The sequence below is a fragment of the Podarcis melisellensis genome, assembly GCF_964234715.1.
Source record: "Podarcis melisellensis genome assembly, chromosome: 13".
NCBI lineage: Eukaryota > Metazoa > Chordata > Lepidosauria > Squamata > Lacertidae > Podarcis > Podarcis melisellensis.
In genome coordinates, this window is record NC_138545.1 from 5,195,225 (window position 1) to 5,212,164 (window position 16,940).

Consider the following 16,940-nt stretch of genomic DNA (forward strand, 5'->3'; position numbering starts at 1 on the left):
AGTATTTATAGGAACTCAAACACTGAGATCCTGCTCTGTTCCAGTAACAAGAAGCCGAAAGCACCAGCCTGAAGATGACGAGTGAGACCTCGTCGAAACGTCGCCTAGACACCCCAACTTTTACACGGGAAGACACCCGAGGACACCAAAACCTGCATTCCTGTACCCGTGAAAATCTACGAAAGCAAATATGTATATATGTGTATATACAGTACACACACATACACACACACACATCTGGTTGACTCCTCAGAAATTCCTCAAATAAATGACTTTTAATATCTACTTCCAATCATCTGGTGGGACTTAGAACAAGAAACCCTCCCCCCCCCAAAAAAAAACAGTCAAAAGAGCTGAAAAAAGCAACTGACAAAATGGCCTTCAGCATGGACACAAAGCCAGCAGATGGTTTCTGCCTTGCAGGGTGAATTTATTTTGTTTTTTTTCCGCCTTCCAGCAATAAGGATCACAAGCAAACTGCAAAGGAACAGCTTCAGATGCAATCAGTGTCAAGCACAGGTTTTTTGGGGGGTTTTTTTGGCTTGGTGCTCTGTACTGATGGGCCTTGAAGTTGTTTACTCTCACTGCCATATTTTATTGGGAAAATATTTCAGTTTCTCAAGGGCAATTTTGCTGCTGAGCAAAAATGCCTTCACTGTACTCTTTTCAACACCTGCTAAAAGTATTTTTTCTTTAGACAAGCCTACCCAGACATGTGGAATGCTGGTGTACGTTTTAATTTGTTTTTAGTTTATTGCTGATTACCGTATTTTCCGCTCTATAAGATGCACCAGACCAGAAGACGCACCTAGTTTTTGGAGGAGGGAAACAAGAAAAAAAAAAAATTCTGAATCTCAGAAGCCAGAACAGCAAGAGGGATCTCTGCACAGCGAAAGCAGCAATCCCTCTTGCTGTTCTGGCTTCTGGGATGGCTGCGCAGCCTGCATTTGCTCCATAAGACACACACACATTTCCCCTTACTTTTTAGGAGGGAAAAAGTGAGTCTTATAGAGCAAAAAATATGGTATATTATTCGAATGCTTTAAATGGTTGTTTTGACTGATAATTTTATTGTTTTATACCATTTGTAAAGCACTTTGAGGGTTGTTGTTTTTTAAAACAACAACAATCAACTGGTGTATAGATTTTATTTAAAAAGCTTTCAAGGGAAATGTCAGTGCGGGATTCATGAACTAGATGGTATGTCTACAAATTTGATTATATTTGTTTGGGGCTCAACTGAGACTATAGTCCTCTTTCTCTTTCCCAGGTATCAAATCAGCACAGCAAAGTTAGAGAGGCGAGACATTTTCCATGCTGGGCTTTGTACGCAGCTGAGCCAATCCTACTCGGCCCCCACTGCTAGCATCCCATCCATCATATAAATATGGCAGATGAATTTAACACGCCATGCTAGCTGCATCTGACAATCTCCTCTGCTAGTTCACGAAAGCTGATGCTGCAATAAATCTGTTCATCTTTAAGGTAGCCACAATACTTTTTGTTGTCGTAACTGCAGCCAACTAAGATAGTAACAGCTGCGGAACTCTGATATGGAATATACCACATTTCAAAATTGGATGAAATGTCATAGATTTCTCTCCCCGCTCCCCAATATTTTGCATTGTTTGCTCTGGCCATCTCTGGGGATTGCTGTTGCTGAATTGTCTACATTCCTGATCTATGGAAGCCCCTGCTATTGCTGGCGCAAGGAGACGCTACCTGCATCCTCCATTCAAATGATCTCACTCTCCCAATCACTTTGCATCCCCGTCCCAACTTGCCTTCCTTCAGAGCCAGCTAGCCCCCAAATTCAGCCTGACAGAATCATGTCACGGGGCTTTAATTACTGCATTCCAAAAGGCCTTGAGACAGCTCTTTTACTTTGGACATGTCTGGCGGGCAGAAGTCTAACAAGGAAAGCAAGGGCTGAGTTTACTGTAATCCGTAGGGAAGGGGAAGATTTCACACTCGGGGTATTTCCTTATCCCCAGCCATCAAACCAGGTCTCAAACTTAGAACAGGCCACACAGAGAAGAGTAAAGGTGAGAGGGCGTCTGAGCATGGGAAGAGTACCACTCTTCTACCGCTGCCTAGGAAGGCTGGGCCGATAAATCAGATGGGTTGGCTCCCAGATTTGGGGTTTCAGGGCCTTCTTCTAGCGAAATTACTGTATTTTTCGCTCTATAGGACGCACCTGACCATAGGACGCACCTTGTTTTAGACGGGGAGAACAAGAAAGAAAAAATCTCCCCCTCTCTGCTCAGCGCCCCTTCAGCGAAGCGGCAGGAGAAACAGAGCCCCTTCCATTTCTCCTCCCGCTTGGCTGAAGGGGCGCTGCGCAGCTCTCCCTCTCTGCTGAAGCCAGGAGAGTCTTGCTCTCCCGGCTTCAGCAAAAGGAACCCGAAGCCTCCGAAGCGCAGCGGGACCTCCGGGGGCCTCAGGCGGCTATCCCTGATGCCTTCAGAGCGTAGCGCTGCACTCCGAAGGCTTCAGGCGGCTATCGCTGAAGCCAAGGAGCTTGCATTCGCTCTATAGAATGCACACACATTTTCCCTTTTTTGGAGGGAAAAAAGTACGCCCTGTAGAGCAAAAAATACGGTAGTTACTGAGAGTGGCTTGGCAGGGGGAATGCAAGTGCCAAGACCCCCATGATTCCCCTTCCAACCCCAGAGAGACTCGTTCATGTCATGCAGCTCAGAATAAAGATGGCCACAGCCTAGGGTTGCCAGCTGCGGGGCAGGCAGAAATTCAGAAGGCGTAGCTTCCTCCGGTGTGGGAATGCAGCTTCCCCTGTTGAATTTCTCCCTGTCACACAGGGCTATTTGAGGCGCAGGCAGAAAGGTGGCAGCAACCCTGCAAAGAGCCGAGGGCGGAACAGCCAGACATACTTGCCAGAAGCATAGACCTCGGCCGTGTCAAAGAGGTTGACCCCGTTCTCGTAAGCGATGGTGAGCACATTTTCCGCCATCTCAAAAAAAAAAAACGAGAGAGGGAGATAAGCGTCAAATAATGCCTGGCAGGAAAATCTCCAGAAGGGAGGAGGGTAGATGGGGCATGGACTTACCTCATCTGAGATCTGCGACCCAAATGTTACCCAAGTACCTGCAAGGGGAGAAATCAAGATATTCAGACGGATAGGCGCAGCCAGGCCACACTCCTAGCTCTACCCAAGACCCCCTGTGAAAGGCCCATCCCAGCAAATGAGCCCACTGGACACAGGGTAATCTGAAAGGGGGCTTGCTGATGTCAAGGAAGGCTCAGGCAGATTATGGCCTTGGGGCTTGTGAAGAGTGTCTCTGAGCATGTACAAACTGCCCTCCCCGCATTACTGCCCCAAAGCAGTCATATTGCAACCCCCTGCCATTCCTAGTGTCCCCCTTCTCCCATGAACTCACCCAGGCCGAGACAGGAAACGCGAAGCCCCGATTTGCCAAGGTTCCTGCAAAAAAGGAAAAAGGAAGAACTTCAATCCAGGAGAAAACAAAATTAAGATAAATGTTTTGCTGTGTGGGAGCCTCTTAGAATCCTACAAGTGACGTGCTCTCGCAACATTGCGTTACCACTGGAGATTTCATATAACTGTATGCTGGGTCCTGTAAACGTATATCCATCTCCCTATACAAACCTGCCCAGGTGACAAAATCCTTGAGTGAGCACCTTCTCTCAGTCCCATCAACATCAGAGGCATGGCTGGTGGTGACACAAGAGAGAGCCTTTTTGGTGGTGGCTCCCGTATTGTGAAATTCCCTCCCAAGAGAGGTTAGACTGCTTCCTCCTTGCTTTCCTTCTGCCAGCAAGCTAAGACCTTTCCGTTCAGAAAACCAAGCTGCAGATGATGCTGCCAGGGCAAACTACATTTTATTTGCTGGTTCTAAATGAGTTCTGATGTATTTTAACTCTGGCTTTTATGCCTTCGTGTTGTTACGCACCGCCGCAATCTCCCAGCAGCGTGAGATTCCAGGAATTCCAGCACCTGCCCAGAGTTTAGTTTTCTTGGAACGAAGGTCAGCAGAGCCTTAGGATATATGGTTTTGTTCACACCTGTTTACAATCTGAGCACAAGATGAACGACTGGCAGCACTAATGCCCCCAAAGATATTCCTTCTCTTTAAGTCGCAGCGTTGCATCCAGCACAAAGCAAGCAGGTCTCTATGCCTCCAGCTCCCAGCCTTTATCCTGCCCACTCATACACAGCTCTGGCTACTAGCAACTAGGGGAGGCAGGTGGAGGAAAAGCCCACCCATTTGACTGGAGGGGGGGCCAGCACTTAGTTGGAGCTCTTGCAACCAATTCTTCTTCTTCTTCTTCTTCTTCTTCTTCTTCTTCTTCTTCTTCTTCTTCTTCTTCTTCTTCTTCTTCTTCTTCTTCTTCTTCTTCTTTGGCAACCCCTCGTAGCTGAGTAAGATTGTCTTCCATAAACACAGTTTTAACAGTGAGTCCATAAGTGACTGTGGAGGGCAATTCTGGACCCACATGTCCTTCCACAGTGGGGACATAGGTTTCCAGGCAGGAGTTGATCACGGTGTGGATTTGCCAAGCATGCCTTCCTCTTCGCACGTTTCTCCCTTGCGTCCTGAGTTCGAGTGTCTTCAAAGCCCACGACATATTTGGTAAAGGCTGTTCTCCAACTGGAGCGCTCGCAGGCCAGTGTTTCCCAATTGTTGGTGTTTATATTACACTTTTTTAAAGATTTGCCTTCAGACAGTCTTTAAACCTCTTTTGTTGACCACCAGCATTACGCTTTCCATTTTAAAGTTTGGAATAGAGCAGTTGCTATAATAGAGTCTAACCCTCACAGAGTACATGACCCTGCAGAGTTGGAAGGGACTCAGGCCAAAATCTAAACTTTCCCTCCCAAACCCACAACAGTATTTTATAAAGTTTTATATACCGTATATAAAAAAATATGTCGCAAGCCGCTTGATTCCCAGCTTGGGAGAAAGGTGAGATAAAAATGCATTAAGTAATAATAATACCCACAATAACCATAACAACAACAACAACAACAATAATAATAATAACAGTAATAATAATAATAATAATAGTTATTCTTGTTACTTAATGCATTTTTATCTCACCTTTCTCCCAAGCTGGGAATCAAGGCAGCTTGCGACATATTTATATATATATTAAAAATAAAAAAACACTTTTTTTTCGGCTGATCGCCGAAGAATTGATGCTTTTGAATTCTGGTGCTGGAGGAGACTCTTGAGAGTCCCATGGACTGCAAGAAGATCAAACCTCTCCATTCTGAAGGAAATCAGCCCTGAGTGCTCACTGGAAGGACAGATCCTGAAGCTGAGGCTCCAAGACTTTGGCCACCTCATGAGAAGAGAAGACTCCCTGGAAAAGACCCTGATGCTGGGAAAGATGGAGGGCACAAGGAGAAGGGGACGACAGAGGACGAGATGGTTGGATAGCATGAGTTTGACCAAACTGCGGGAGGCAGTGGAAGACAGGAGTGCCTGGCGTGCTCTGGTCCAGGGGGCCACGAAGAGTCGGACACGACTAAACAACATTATTATTATTATTATTATTATTATTATTATTATTATTATTATTATCCTCCCCACATGTGCCCACCAGACTGCTTCACTCAGTGGAATTGGCACTTTTACAGGTCCCGCATAACACCCTTTCTGCATTTGCAAGAACTGCTCCTTGGAACTCCCTGCTGGAAAATAAATATTGTTTAGACAAGCCTACCCAAGTGCTTAGAAAGCCGAGGTGAGTTTTAACTTGTTTAGTGTTTCAACTTTCTGTAAGTTACAACTTTCTAGTGTTGTAAATAATTCTTAGTGGTCATTTTATTCATTTATCTCCCCCCCCCAAACTGCTTTGAGGTTCTTCCTGCAGTCAAGGAGTGTAGAGCGTTTATGAAATACTAATACTAATAGCAGCACAGAGCAACACAGTCCAGTCTCTCCCCCAAGGATATTTCTGTCAAAACCAACAGACAACACAGCAAAGGGGGCTTCCAGTAGCAGGCCTGTCGATGAGGAGGAAACTGGGTTCATTTTATTTTACGTTAAGTGTAAAGCTAAGCTAACTAGGACAAGGGAGAGATTCCTTGAGGTCTAAGCCAGGTGGTTCCCAATTAGCTAATTACTGAAGACCCCTGATTTTTCAAAAGCCAAACCACGGGCTCCCAACTTTTGAAAATTTCGATAACTCTATATGGTCTGTGCAAAGCAATTTTTTTTGCAGAAAATGTGGGGTGGCCCCTGATAAGCAAAGGATCTTAGGTATAGTAAAAAACAAACAAACAACAACAACCAAAAAACACACCAACAGACCATAAAATTTGTGATATTTCCACAAATTGCCTACCCCTAGACAGTAGGACATATAGTTAAAGCCATGGTTTTTCCCGGTAGTGATGTATGGAAGTGAGAACTGGACCGTAAAGAAGGCTGATCGCCGAAGAATGGATGCTTTTGAATTCTGGTGCTGGAGGAGACTCTGGAGAGTCCCATGGACTGCCAGAAGATCAAATGCATCCATTCTGAAGGAAATCAGCCCTGAGTGCTCACTGGAAGGACAGATCCTGAAGCAACCCTTAGATTTTTTTAAAAAACTGATAAGCATGTGAACACATCCCATGGAGCTAGCCCTCTCTCTCTCTCTCTGCAAGAGCCCAAAAAACTGTATCAGATGTCTGTACCCAATTCCCAGCTCACTTGCCACCCAGAAACTCACAGGTTTCCCCCCTGCCAGCAAGCAGGCCCTGGTCACGAGCAGAGGCTTAGTGATCCTTGGATTATTATGGTAGCTTTCACTGTGCAATTAACAAGATAAGTGAGTCCCTGGCAGGGGATGGTGTTGTGGACCTCCTGCCTGTGTTCTGTAGACCCCCGGACCCCCAATTGGGAACCACTGGTCTAGGCTGTAGCGGCATGCCTCGCTAGAGCACGTCTGAAACTCTGCTTCCTCAAACATATCATTTTCCTTCCACTCTACAGAGCAACATATCGATCCAAGCCTGCTCGTGCCACCTCTTAGCTTGCGCCAAGCAGAGCGCATGCACCGGGACGCCCATCAACACTCCAACCGCTGCTGCGTCCGAAAGGGCACCGAAAAAGAGGCAGCATGTGCAGAAGACTATTTATGTGAGAGACCGTTCAAACATGCTATTCCTCACCTCTAATGGGAGATGGTAAAAAGGTAAAGGGACCCCTGACCATCAGGTCTCCAGTTGTGACCAACTCTGGGGCTGTGGCGCTCATCCCGCTTTACTGGCCGAGGGAGCCGGCGTACAGCTTCCAGGTCATGTCAAACCAGAGCAGTGCACGGAAACGCCGTTTACCTTCCCGCCAGAGCAGTACCTATTTATCTGCTTTGACGTGCTTTCGAACTGCTAGGTTGGCAGGAGCTGGGACCGAGCAACGGGAGCTCACCCTGTCGCCGGGATTCGAACCGCCAACCTTCTGATTGGCAAGTCCTAGGCTTTGTGGTTTAACCCACAGCGCCACCCGCATCCCAGTGTGAGATGGTACATCTTAGCAAAACTTTGCAGCATATGGTTCTGCTAACTGGGGGAACTTGCACCTTCCAAGACATAGGTGAAAGCTTGGTCAGGGCTTGATAAAGTATTGGTGAAGTCTGAGTAGAAAACAGCTGGAGTTTTGTAATGCTGGTACGATGAGGATGATGTCCTCCTGTGCCCAAGTTTCATCTCTTGAATTACATTTTGGCATTAGTTGCCTGCATCACAAAAATGCAATCCCGGGTGGACTTAATCTCTCTTAACTGGTTCATTGTGCAAATCGGCTGAGTGACGAATCTGCAAGCGAGCACAGCCAGGACTCCTGGGTTCCTCTCGCGGGCACTTTCCCCCGAGTGACTGCACCAAGTGCCCTGGGAGGTGTCCGGCTCCCTCTCACAGCCTGGCTTTCCCCCTCCGCTTCGTGTTCATTAGCGCTGCCGTCTGCCCAGCGCGCCTCTCGCAGCTTCGTTAACCAGCGGAGCCACCGCTGTGAGCGGTTAACGGAGGATAAAAATAGATGGGAGCCTGAGCTCGGGGCTTGGAAATGGGGTCACTGCAGCCGATGGCTGGGAGCTTCTGCTATTGAGATAATGGGGTGGGGATGGGGCAGAGCAGGACTTTAGAGGAAATGGCAGTGGGGCGAAGGATAGGGGTGGGTTCAGCTGCTGCCTCTGCCGCTAATTCTGGGGTGGAGCAGAGATAAGAACACAAGACGATTCCTGCATTGCAGGGGGTTGGATTGGATAACCCTTGGAGGTCCCTTCCAATTCTATGATTCAGGCTAGTGGCCCATCTAGTCCAGACTTCTGTTCTCACAGTGGTCCACCAGAGCCCCTCTCCCTTCCTGCGGTTTCCAGTGACTGAAATTCAAAAGCATTGCCATTCAAGAGCCCTCCACGATTTTGTCTAATCCTCTTTTAAAGCCATTTAAGTTTGCCAACAAAGGCCCGTATAGTTCAAGCTATGGTTTTTCCAGTAGTGATGTATGGAAGTGAGAGCTGGACCATCAAGAAGGCTGATCGCCAAAGAATTGATGCTTTTGAATTCTGGTGCTGGAGGAGACTCTTGAGAGTCCCATGGACTGCAAGAAGATCAAACCTCTCCATTCTTAAGGATATAAGCCCTGAGTGCTCACTGGAAGGACAGATCCTGAAGCTGAGGCTCCAAGACTTTGGCCACCTCATGAGAAGAGAAGACTCCCTGATGTTGGGAAAGATGGAGGATGAAGGGGATGACAGAGGACAAGATGGTGGGACAGTGTTCTCGAAGCTACCAGCATGAGTTTGACCAAACTGTGGAAGGCAGTGGAAGACAGGAGTGCCTGGTGTGCTCTGGTCCAGGGGGTCACAAAGAGTCGGACACGACTAAACGACTCAACAACAACAACAAGTTGGAGGTTGTAGCTGCAGAGCTCTTTGGACAAAGGCTGCTCAACGGTTGCACTAATATTAGTAAGGTTGTTGTGGAAGAAGCCCCCCAAAAGCTGTGAGATAAGCTACTACAGCACGGCTGAATGTATGATTGTTTGTTTGTTTCCCACCCTTCACCCTAATGTCCCTGGGCAGGTTACGCTAACAAAGCGCAATATTCAAAACAGTTCAAAACAACTTAGAAGTTGAAAAACAAGGCAGGTTCTAAAAACACGGGTCAGTATTAAAGGCAGTGCTATGGAGCATGCACAGAGTGCGTTTCATCGTAGTGACACACTGGAGAATGAGAAGGGACTCTCCAGGATGACTTGCAAATAGTTGAGCCTCTGCATTTTCCTGTTGAACCCAGTAAGTCGTGCTCTTTCCACAGAACAAGGAGTAGGGATCCATCACTCTCGGCAATTTCCATCTCTCTCCTTCCCTTTCCCTTTTTTTGACCTTCAAGGGCAAGGTTGACTCACAGTCTCTGTCCAGGCCTGCGAAGGCCTAGGTTCAAATCCTTGCTCAGCTATGGACGTTGCACAGTCACTCTCTATCTCAGCCTAACCTGCCTTGCAAGGTTGTTGTGAAGGTGAAATGGGTGGGGTAGGGAGGAGAACAAGGTTCAATGCCTTAAGCTCCTTGAAGAAGCTCAGATTAAAGATATACTGTAGTAAATAGCCAGTTAAGTAACTATGGTTTTCCCAGTAGTGATGTATGGAAGTGAGAGCTGGACCATAAAGAAGGCTGATCGCCAAAGAATGGATGCTTTTGAATTCTGGTGCTGGAGGAGACTCTTGAGAGTCCCATGGACTGTAAGAAGATCAAACCTCTCCATTCTGAAGGAAATCAGCCCTGAGTTCTCACTGGAAGGACAGATCCTGAAGCTGAGGCTCCAAGACTTTGGCCTCCTCATGAGAAAAGAAGACTCCCTGGAAAAGACCCTGATGTTGGGAAAGATGGAGGGCACAAGGAGAAGGGGACGACGGAGGACGAGATGGTGGGACAGTGTTCTCGAAGCTACCAGCATGAGTTTGACCAAACTGTGGGAGGCAGTGGAAGACAGGAGTGCCTGGCGTGCTCTGGTCCAGGGGGTCACGAAGAGTCGGACATGACGCAACGACTCAACAACAACAACAACAGTCGCCAACTTCTTTCAGTGCCCTTGCTCCTGTGCTGGAACAGGACACACAGACATTGAGCAGGCGGAGATTTGCTCATCACCCCTCTTCAAATCCCAAACTCTGTATCACCGCCACTGCCGCAGACCAATTGAAAATTGCTGAGGGTCTTAGAATTGTAGATATGTATGTAGAGCTGGAAGGAGCCCAGAGGGTCAATTAGTCCAACCCCTTGCAATGCAGGAATCTCAACATGAGGTTCCCCATCCAGTTCAAAACCAGACCACACCCTGCTTAGCTTTGCAAAAGTTCTAGCAGTTTTCTTGCTCCGCGGAAGACCACTTATTACTTTTCCTGCCTTCTGTGGCAGTTGTAATGCACCGTAGCAGGGGATGCACGATTCTTAATTGCATTTTTACAGACATACCACCAAAGACCACCTGAAGACCACAGCTGCCCCACGGACCACAGACAGGAAACCCCTGCTTAGCTTCATAGAAAAATCTGTCTGTCGCATTGAAGATGGAGGAAGTTTGTCCCCACTCCCAGCCATCCAAATGACAATAATGGAGATTCTGACTACCGTATTTTTCGCTCTATAAGACGCACCAGACCACAAGACGCACCTAGTTTTTGGAGGAGGAAAACAAGAAAAAAAATATTCTGAATCTCAGAAGCCAGAACAGCAAGAGGGATCGCTGCGCAGTGAAAGCAGCAATCCCTCTTGCTGTTCTGGCTTCTGGGATAGCTGCGCAGCCTGCATTCGCTCCATAAGACGCACACACATTTCCCCTTACTTTTTAGGAGGGGAAAAGTGAGTCTTATAGAGCAAGAAATACGGTAAATGTCAGGAAGAACTTTCTTTTAAATAATTTTTATTAAAGATTTTCGTAAGTTTACAAAAGTACGAGCATTGTCTCTTTTTTTCAGGTTGTGTTTTCTGCAGATCAATCACATTTGCTGTGAGACCTGCACAGACTGGCAGCAACCCTCTGGGATTTCACATGGCAGTGTCTGTGTGTGTGTGTGTGTGAGTTTCTCCCAGCCTGGAATTGAACCCGTCACCCGATGCTCTGCTGCTGAGCCAGAGGTCTCCCTTGGAGGGGCAGGGGGAGGTGAGAGAGAGAGGTGGTTATGGCAACCCCATTCCCTCCTCCCTTCCCCACATCGGGGGCAAGTATCAAAGTCCCCTACCCACCAGCTGCCGCGCGGATACGGATCGCGACTTGGCCTCATAATTAAACCATAAGGGAGCTGTGGAAAACAGATGGTGGAGGGGAGACAGGCCAGAAACCCAATCGCGGGGGCCCCCACAACTCTCCAGTGGACCAGAACAACTTCAATCGCTCAGAAGGAACCATAGAATTTTAAAGTTGGGAGGAGGGACCCAAAACGTCCTCTAGCTCAACTTCCTAAAGGTAGGTTTTATGGAACAATATACCCAGCCCTAAAGCAATGACAAACCTAGACAGCATCTAAAAAAGCAGAGACATCACCTTGCCAACAAAGGTCCGTATAGTTAAAGCCATGGTTTTCCCAGTAATGATGTATGGAAGTGAGAGCTTGACCATAAAGAAGGCTCATTGTCGAAGAATTGATGCTTTTGAATTCTGGTGCTGGAGGAGACTCTTGAGAGTCCCATGGACTGCAAGAAGATCAAACCTCTCCATTATGAAGGAAATCAGCCCCGAGTGCTCACGGGAAGGACAGATCCTGAAGCTGAGGCTCCAAGACTTTGGCCACCTCATGAGAGGAGAAGACTCCCTGGAAAAGACCCTGATGTTGGGAAAGATGGAGGGCACAAGGAGAAGGGGACGACGGAGGACGAGATGGTGGGACAGTGTTCTCGAAGGACCAGCATGAGTTTGACCAAACTGCGGGAGGCAGTGGAAGACAGGAGGGCCTGGCGTGCTCTGGTCCAGGGGGTCACAAAGAGTCGGACACGACTAGACGACTCAACAACAACAACAACATATCCAGCCCTGAGCCCGTGCCAGATCATAAGGCCATATTAAAGGACATGGGAGCCCCCGCCCACTTCCTAAATTCTTTAAGACAAGGCGCTTGACTGCAACGCAGGGACCATACACCCCATGCTGACTTGGACTGCTGGGAGTGTAGCTGAAAGCAGCTAGCTGGGGGGCTGCGGAATCAGGTTGGCAAAGGGTGAGCTACCTGGTCCAAGTAGAGAACAGGGTGCAGATGGTAGGAGGGGTAGGTTACTGGGGTCCTATAGATCTGTCTAACCCCAGGGCACAATCCTACAGGGAATATCTCCTGTGCAAGCCATCTCTAAAGGCTTGTGTGCCAAGGGGCAAGACTGGGTTTTCTGCCACAGGTATCCAGAGCTCTTGGTCCTTTGGAAGCGATAGCCCCAGGTGACTCAAGCCAGCTGGTCAACCTGCAGGAAAACCCTCAGTCACCTGGCCAGGGAGGACATTACTCCACACCCCCCCCCCAAATCCTGGAGGCCCAATAAAGTGACTAATAATCCATCAATCTCCCTGAGTGTAATCAAAACCTATTCCAGGGGGCAACACTCCACGTCCAGATACTGTTGGTGGTTATTGGGTGCTGAAAATGGCATGTGCGATGGCTGCTTGTGCCGGTTCAGTGGTGTGCAAAAAAGCACTCTCTACATGCTCAGGGGTCACTAGCTGAAAAAGACTTTCACTCAGCCTCCAGCACAAATTTTGCTCTCTTCTGATTGTAGTGATCGCCCCTCCCCATGCACTTAAGCCTCAGTTTGGGGGTTCCTCTGCACAATCCACTTACCCTCCCTCCCCCCCCAAAAGTTAATATGCCATAAACTTCCTTAGGCGCCTTCTGTACACAGCAATGGTTGGATATAAACACTGAACATAAATAATAAATATTCAGCAATGTTTTCATCTACATCTTCAAGAGGAATGAGATCAGAAGCGGGAATACAACTTGCGGCCCAAAATAGAACACTATACCTGTATTTTTACATAAATACATCAACCTCCTCTGCGCGAACACACACAAACACATATACATATTAATTTCTTTCTTTCTTGCAGAACTGAGGTCCTTGACCTTCACCTCTAGCTAGGACCGCTCCCCCTGCCATGCAAGCCCCCCCCCGCTCCTCACCCCTGCTGCTCCCTTGCCCCCTCCCCACTTTCCCACAGCCCCCAAGGAACAGACATGACTCTGCTCCTCCTGCTGAAAGTTCAGCATCTCCTGCTTTTAATCTGGCTTTCCAACCTCGGAACTGGGCTGGCTCCGGCCCAGGGCAACCTGAGCAGAGGCGCAGAGCGGCAATTATGGGCTCTGCGAGGTGGTTTGGAAGCCGGCCAGCCCCAGCAACAACCCTACTCTGTGGTGCACCAGGGGAATTGGACCCAGGAGTCCTGGCCGCCTGCCAGGCCCATCCCAACCTCGCTCGAAAACCCACTCCACTCGGCTCCACGCCTGTGCCAGAAAACTCAGGAGTCCTGGCTCCCTTGCCCTCTTCCCCCACAACCTATTTCTAGGCAGGCAAAACACACACAGCACATAAAAGGAAACCCCAGAGCCCTCCTGCCTTCACGTTTTCATATATCCCTCCCCCCAAAAAAACACTCAGCAGAAATAACAGCCTCTTTATGAAACACCACCACTAGGCCTCGCTGCCCTTCCTGGGTCTGAGGACTTGTGCCAGAGGGGTGTTTATACATAGCACAGGCCTAAATTGGGCTGGGATGAGAATGAGGGAAGATTCAAGGAGTGCTTGGGGGAGGTTCCAGTTCCTTTCTCTTCCACGGCCCACCCCTGCATTACTGCAACATTCAGACATTACGCCAAAACAAATGCAGAGAGATTTTGGGTGGCCTATAATATTTTTTTAGCATCCAAACCTGACCTTCTCTCGCCACAAACCCTCTCCAGCGAAACCTGCAGATTGTGTGTTTCTCCAGATTGTGTTAAGATACCACTACACCCCCCATGCCCCTCCCTGACCTCCCAGAGGTGATGGGCTCCAATGATTCCACACTCCCAATTTTCCTTTTTTTAAAAAACCCTCCATTCAGAGTTTTTGCACAAGTTCATGGTGGGGGGGGGAGTTCCTCCCTCCCCCGCCTTTATGCACCCCTCCTTGCTCCAACCCGCTAGATCCTATGTCCCCCCCCCTGTTTCAGAGAACCCAGGCGTCCTGGCTCACAGGCACAGCACACCCCCCACAAGGCTCTCCCCTCCCCCCCCCTTTCTTGTGAGCAAATGGATTAACCTTGGGGTTAGCAGAGATCCGACCCAACTTTGATTAAAATGCCAAATATGAAGAGAGAGATTGGAAGTGTGGCGTCTGTGCAGTTCTGAGTCTGTGCTTGGGGTGGGGTGGGGCGAAAGCAGTAACTACTGGGGGGGGCCCTGCTTTGGCCTCTTTGTGCCTCCCCACCCCCCATTCCAAAACAGCTGCTCTAAGAGGAACCGAACTTGCTGCGTAATCCAGAGTTAGATGAATCCCCCCTTCCCCTTCAGCCTTTTGGGGTTCAGGGAGAGCTTTTCTACCTAGGACCCCCCCCCAATCTTTCCTCCACCCCACTAGTTCTCTTACCTCCCCCCACACACAACATTTAGGGTAGGATCCTAGCCTGACACAACCTCTGTTTGTAGGTCAGAATTTCTTCCCAAAGAACCCAAGAGTCCTGGGACCCCTAGGATCGAAGTATCTACAAGGGACAAGTTCACACTCCCCCCCTCTCCCCACCCCCCAATAGCTGCCCCTGGGATTTTGCTCCCCTCCAACGTGCCTTTCCTGATTCTCCTTGCCCTCTGGACCACATCCTCCGCAAGCTGCACCCCAAAAAGCCCCCCCCAGCCGTCGCAGAGGATGAGCTGCCAGCCTCAGAAAAAGCCAAAATCCCACCTCTTCATCCCCCCCCCCACTCAAGAATTTTGCAAAGAAGCATCTCAAAAAATATTGCTTCCACATGTGGTGTGAGACTCTCTCCCCCCCCCCCCATCGCGTCTCCCCTGCAAGGTCCTTCTTCATCTGCAGAATCCGCCTTCTCCCTTTCCAAGGGACTGAACGCCTCCCCCCCAAATCCTCTATCCTCTCTCTCCACCCCATCCTTCATCAACCCCCATTGGCAGCAGACACCTCCCGTGGGGTGTCCTGCGAACAACTGCGACTCTGCCCCCCTCCTCATAATCTCAAGCAGAGAGTTCTCCTTGGTAACCGCACAACGCCCCCCCAGCAGTTTAAACTCCTTTAACCTTCCTCTGGGACAGGGGTGAGGTCCCATGCCAGACCACCAGCTCCCTTCATCTTGCCCCCCCCCATGCAAGCCGTCTACATGATCCCCCCCAGCCAAAAAACCCCTCCCCCCGCACCAGCCCCCCCTTCTCGATATCCCACCCCCCATCAGAAAAAAGCCCCTACCTGTAGTTCATGCCCGTGGCCCGGCCGGTGGACTCCCTCAGCAGGAAGGCGATGTGGGGCAGGTTCTGCCCTGGCGCCCGCGGCCCCATGGCTAGCCGGGGTCCCTTGCCGGGGGGCTGGTACCCCCCATTGCCTTGCCCCCCGCTGCCCTGGCCCCGCGTCCCCCCGCCGCACAGCCGGTCATCGCTGCTCCGGCTCCGCAGGTTCTGCTCCGTGCAGGCGATGGAAACTTGCATGGCTCAGCCGGGGACCCCCCAGCACCCAAAGGTGTGTCCCCCCACCCCCACAACGCACCCAGGGGCTTATGGGCTGTGGGCGCCTGGCAGCCTCCTTCCCTGTGGGGGGAGCTGCATGCAAAAAGGGGGTGGGTCTTTGAGGGGAGGGGTGCTGAGATGGGGAGGGCTGCAGTGGGGGGGGGCGAGGAAGAGGAGAGGGAGGGCACCCTCAGTACAGCTGCTGTCCGGGATGCCGCTCCTCGCCCCGGTTTAGCTGGGCCTCATTTGCATGCCAGGCTCCGCCCCCGCCGGCCTTTTTTGTGGGGGGGGGGAGGCGAGGGGACCCGCTGCGTTGGAGGACGAAGGATGCTCGGGGATGCAGGCGAAGATGCAGGCAGAGGCGGAGATGGGGAAAGCATCTTCTGGACCACCGCCTCCACTTCCTCCTCCTAAAGCTCTTAGGGAGAGGGAGGGGGCAGCAGCAGGACTCCTGGGCTCGCGGGGATTGGCGTATGTGACTGGGGGGGGGGCGGAGGTTGGGGGGGGGCGGAAAAACGAAAGACCACGACAGCTGCGGAAAGCCTTTAACGGGGACACGTGTTGCCCCCGCTGCTCTTAACCCCCCTATCTCTCTCTTGGCTCGGATAATCCACCCAAAGAGGAATGATGGATAAAGTTAAGAGCATCCATAAAAAAAGAAAAAAGGTGGGGGGAGAGAAAGGATTTGGGGTAATAGCAGTTTAGGACTTTAAGCGCGGAGAGGTGGGAGGGAGGGTTGAGGGGAGCACTTATAACGGGGGAGGGAGAAACAGCCACGCGGGTGGTCTGTATCAGTGGGGAGGGTGTGCAGTGGGGAACATGGAATAGGGGTGAGATGGGAGTAGAGGAATTGGGGGGCAAGGAAGAAGCCCCTCTCCCCAAGGGGAATGGGGGGGGGAACTGGTGGTTCTGCAAGGCTCCCTTCTGGTGGCAAGTTGGAAGGGCAGCTGATCACTCCATTTGGACAATATTTTGGCACCAACTAAAGCAGCCCTGCTGGACTAGTAGCCACAGAGAGTCTCATCCCCCATGAGTTTGCCAAACTCTCTTTTAAAGCCATCCAACTTGGCGACCATTACTGAGTCCTGTGCGAGAGCATTCCAAAGTTTAACAAGGGCTGTGTGAAGGACTTTCTTCTGACCTGAATATTCCAGTGTTCACTGGACGTCCATGAGGAAAGCTTTCTTTCTCTTCACTCCCTTCAGAATGCATAATGCTACGAACTTCCATCATGTGGCTTCTGGGGGCACATGCAGACTTCCTTTTGTGGCGTGTTTC

At 49.9% G+C, this 16,940-nt stretch overlaps 1 protein-coding gene across 2 annotated transcripts in view; it reads right to left on the bottom strand.

Annotated features, from left to right (window-relative positions):
- The window catches only part of KCNAB3 (potassium voltage-gated channel subfamily A regulatory beta subunit 3), a 38,079-nt gene extending 21,974 nt beyond the window's left edge, over window positions 1-16,105 (bottom strand). The window contains exons 1-4 of one of the 2 annotated variants that reach the window (XM_081886910.1): window positions 15,409-16,105; window positions 3,399-3,442; window positions 3,068-3,105; window positions 2,892-2,971 (exon numbers count right to left, since the gene is read on the bottom strand). In XM_081886910.1, the coding sequence (XP_081743036.1) occupies window positions 2,892-2,971; window positions 3,068-3,105; window positions 3,399-3,442; window positions 15,409-15,644 (398 nt within the window). In that variant the 5' untranslated portion in view covers window positions 15,645-16,105. The remainder of the gene's footprint in view (window positions 1-2,891; window positions 2,972-3,067; window positions 3,106-3,398; window positions 3,443-15,408) is intronic. The other variant, XM_081886911.1, reaches the window with a different exon arrangement.
- Between the last annotated feature and the right edge of the window lie 835 nt (window positions 16,106-16,940).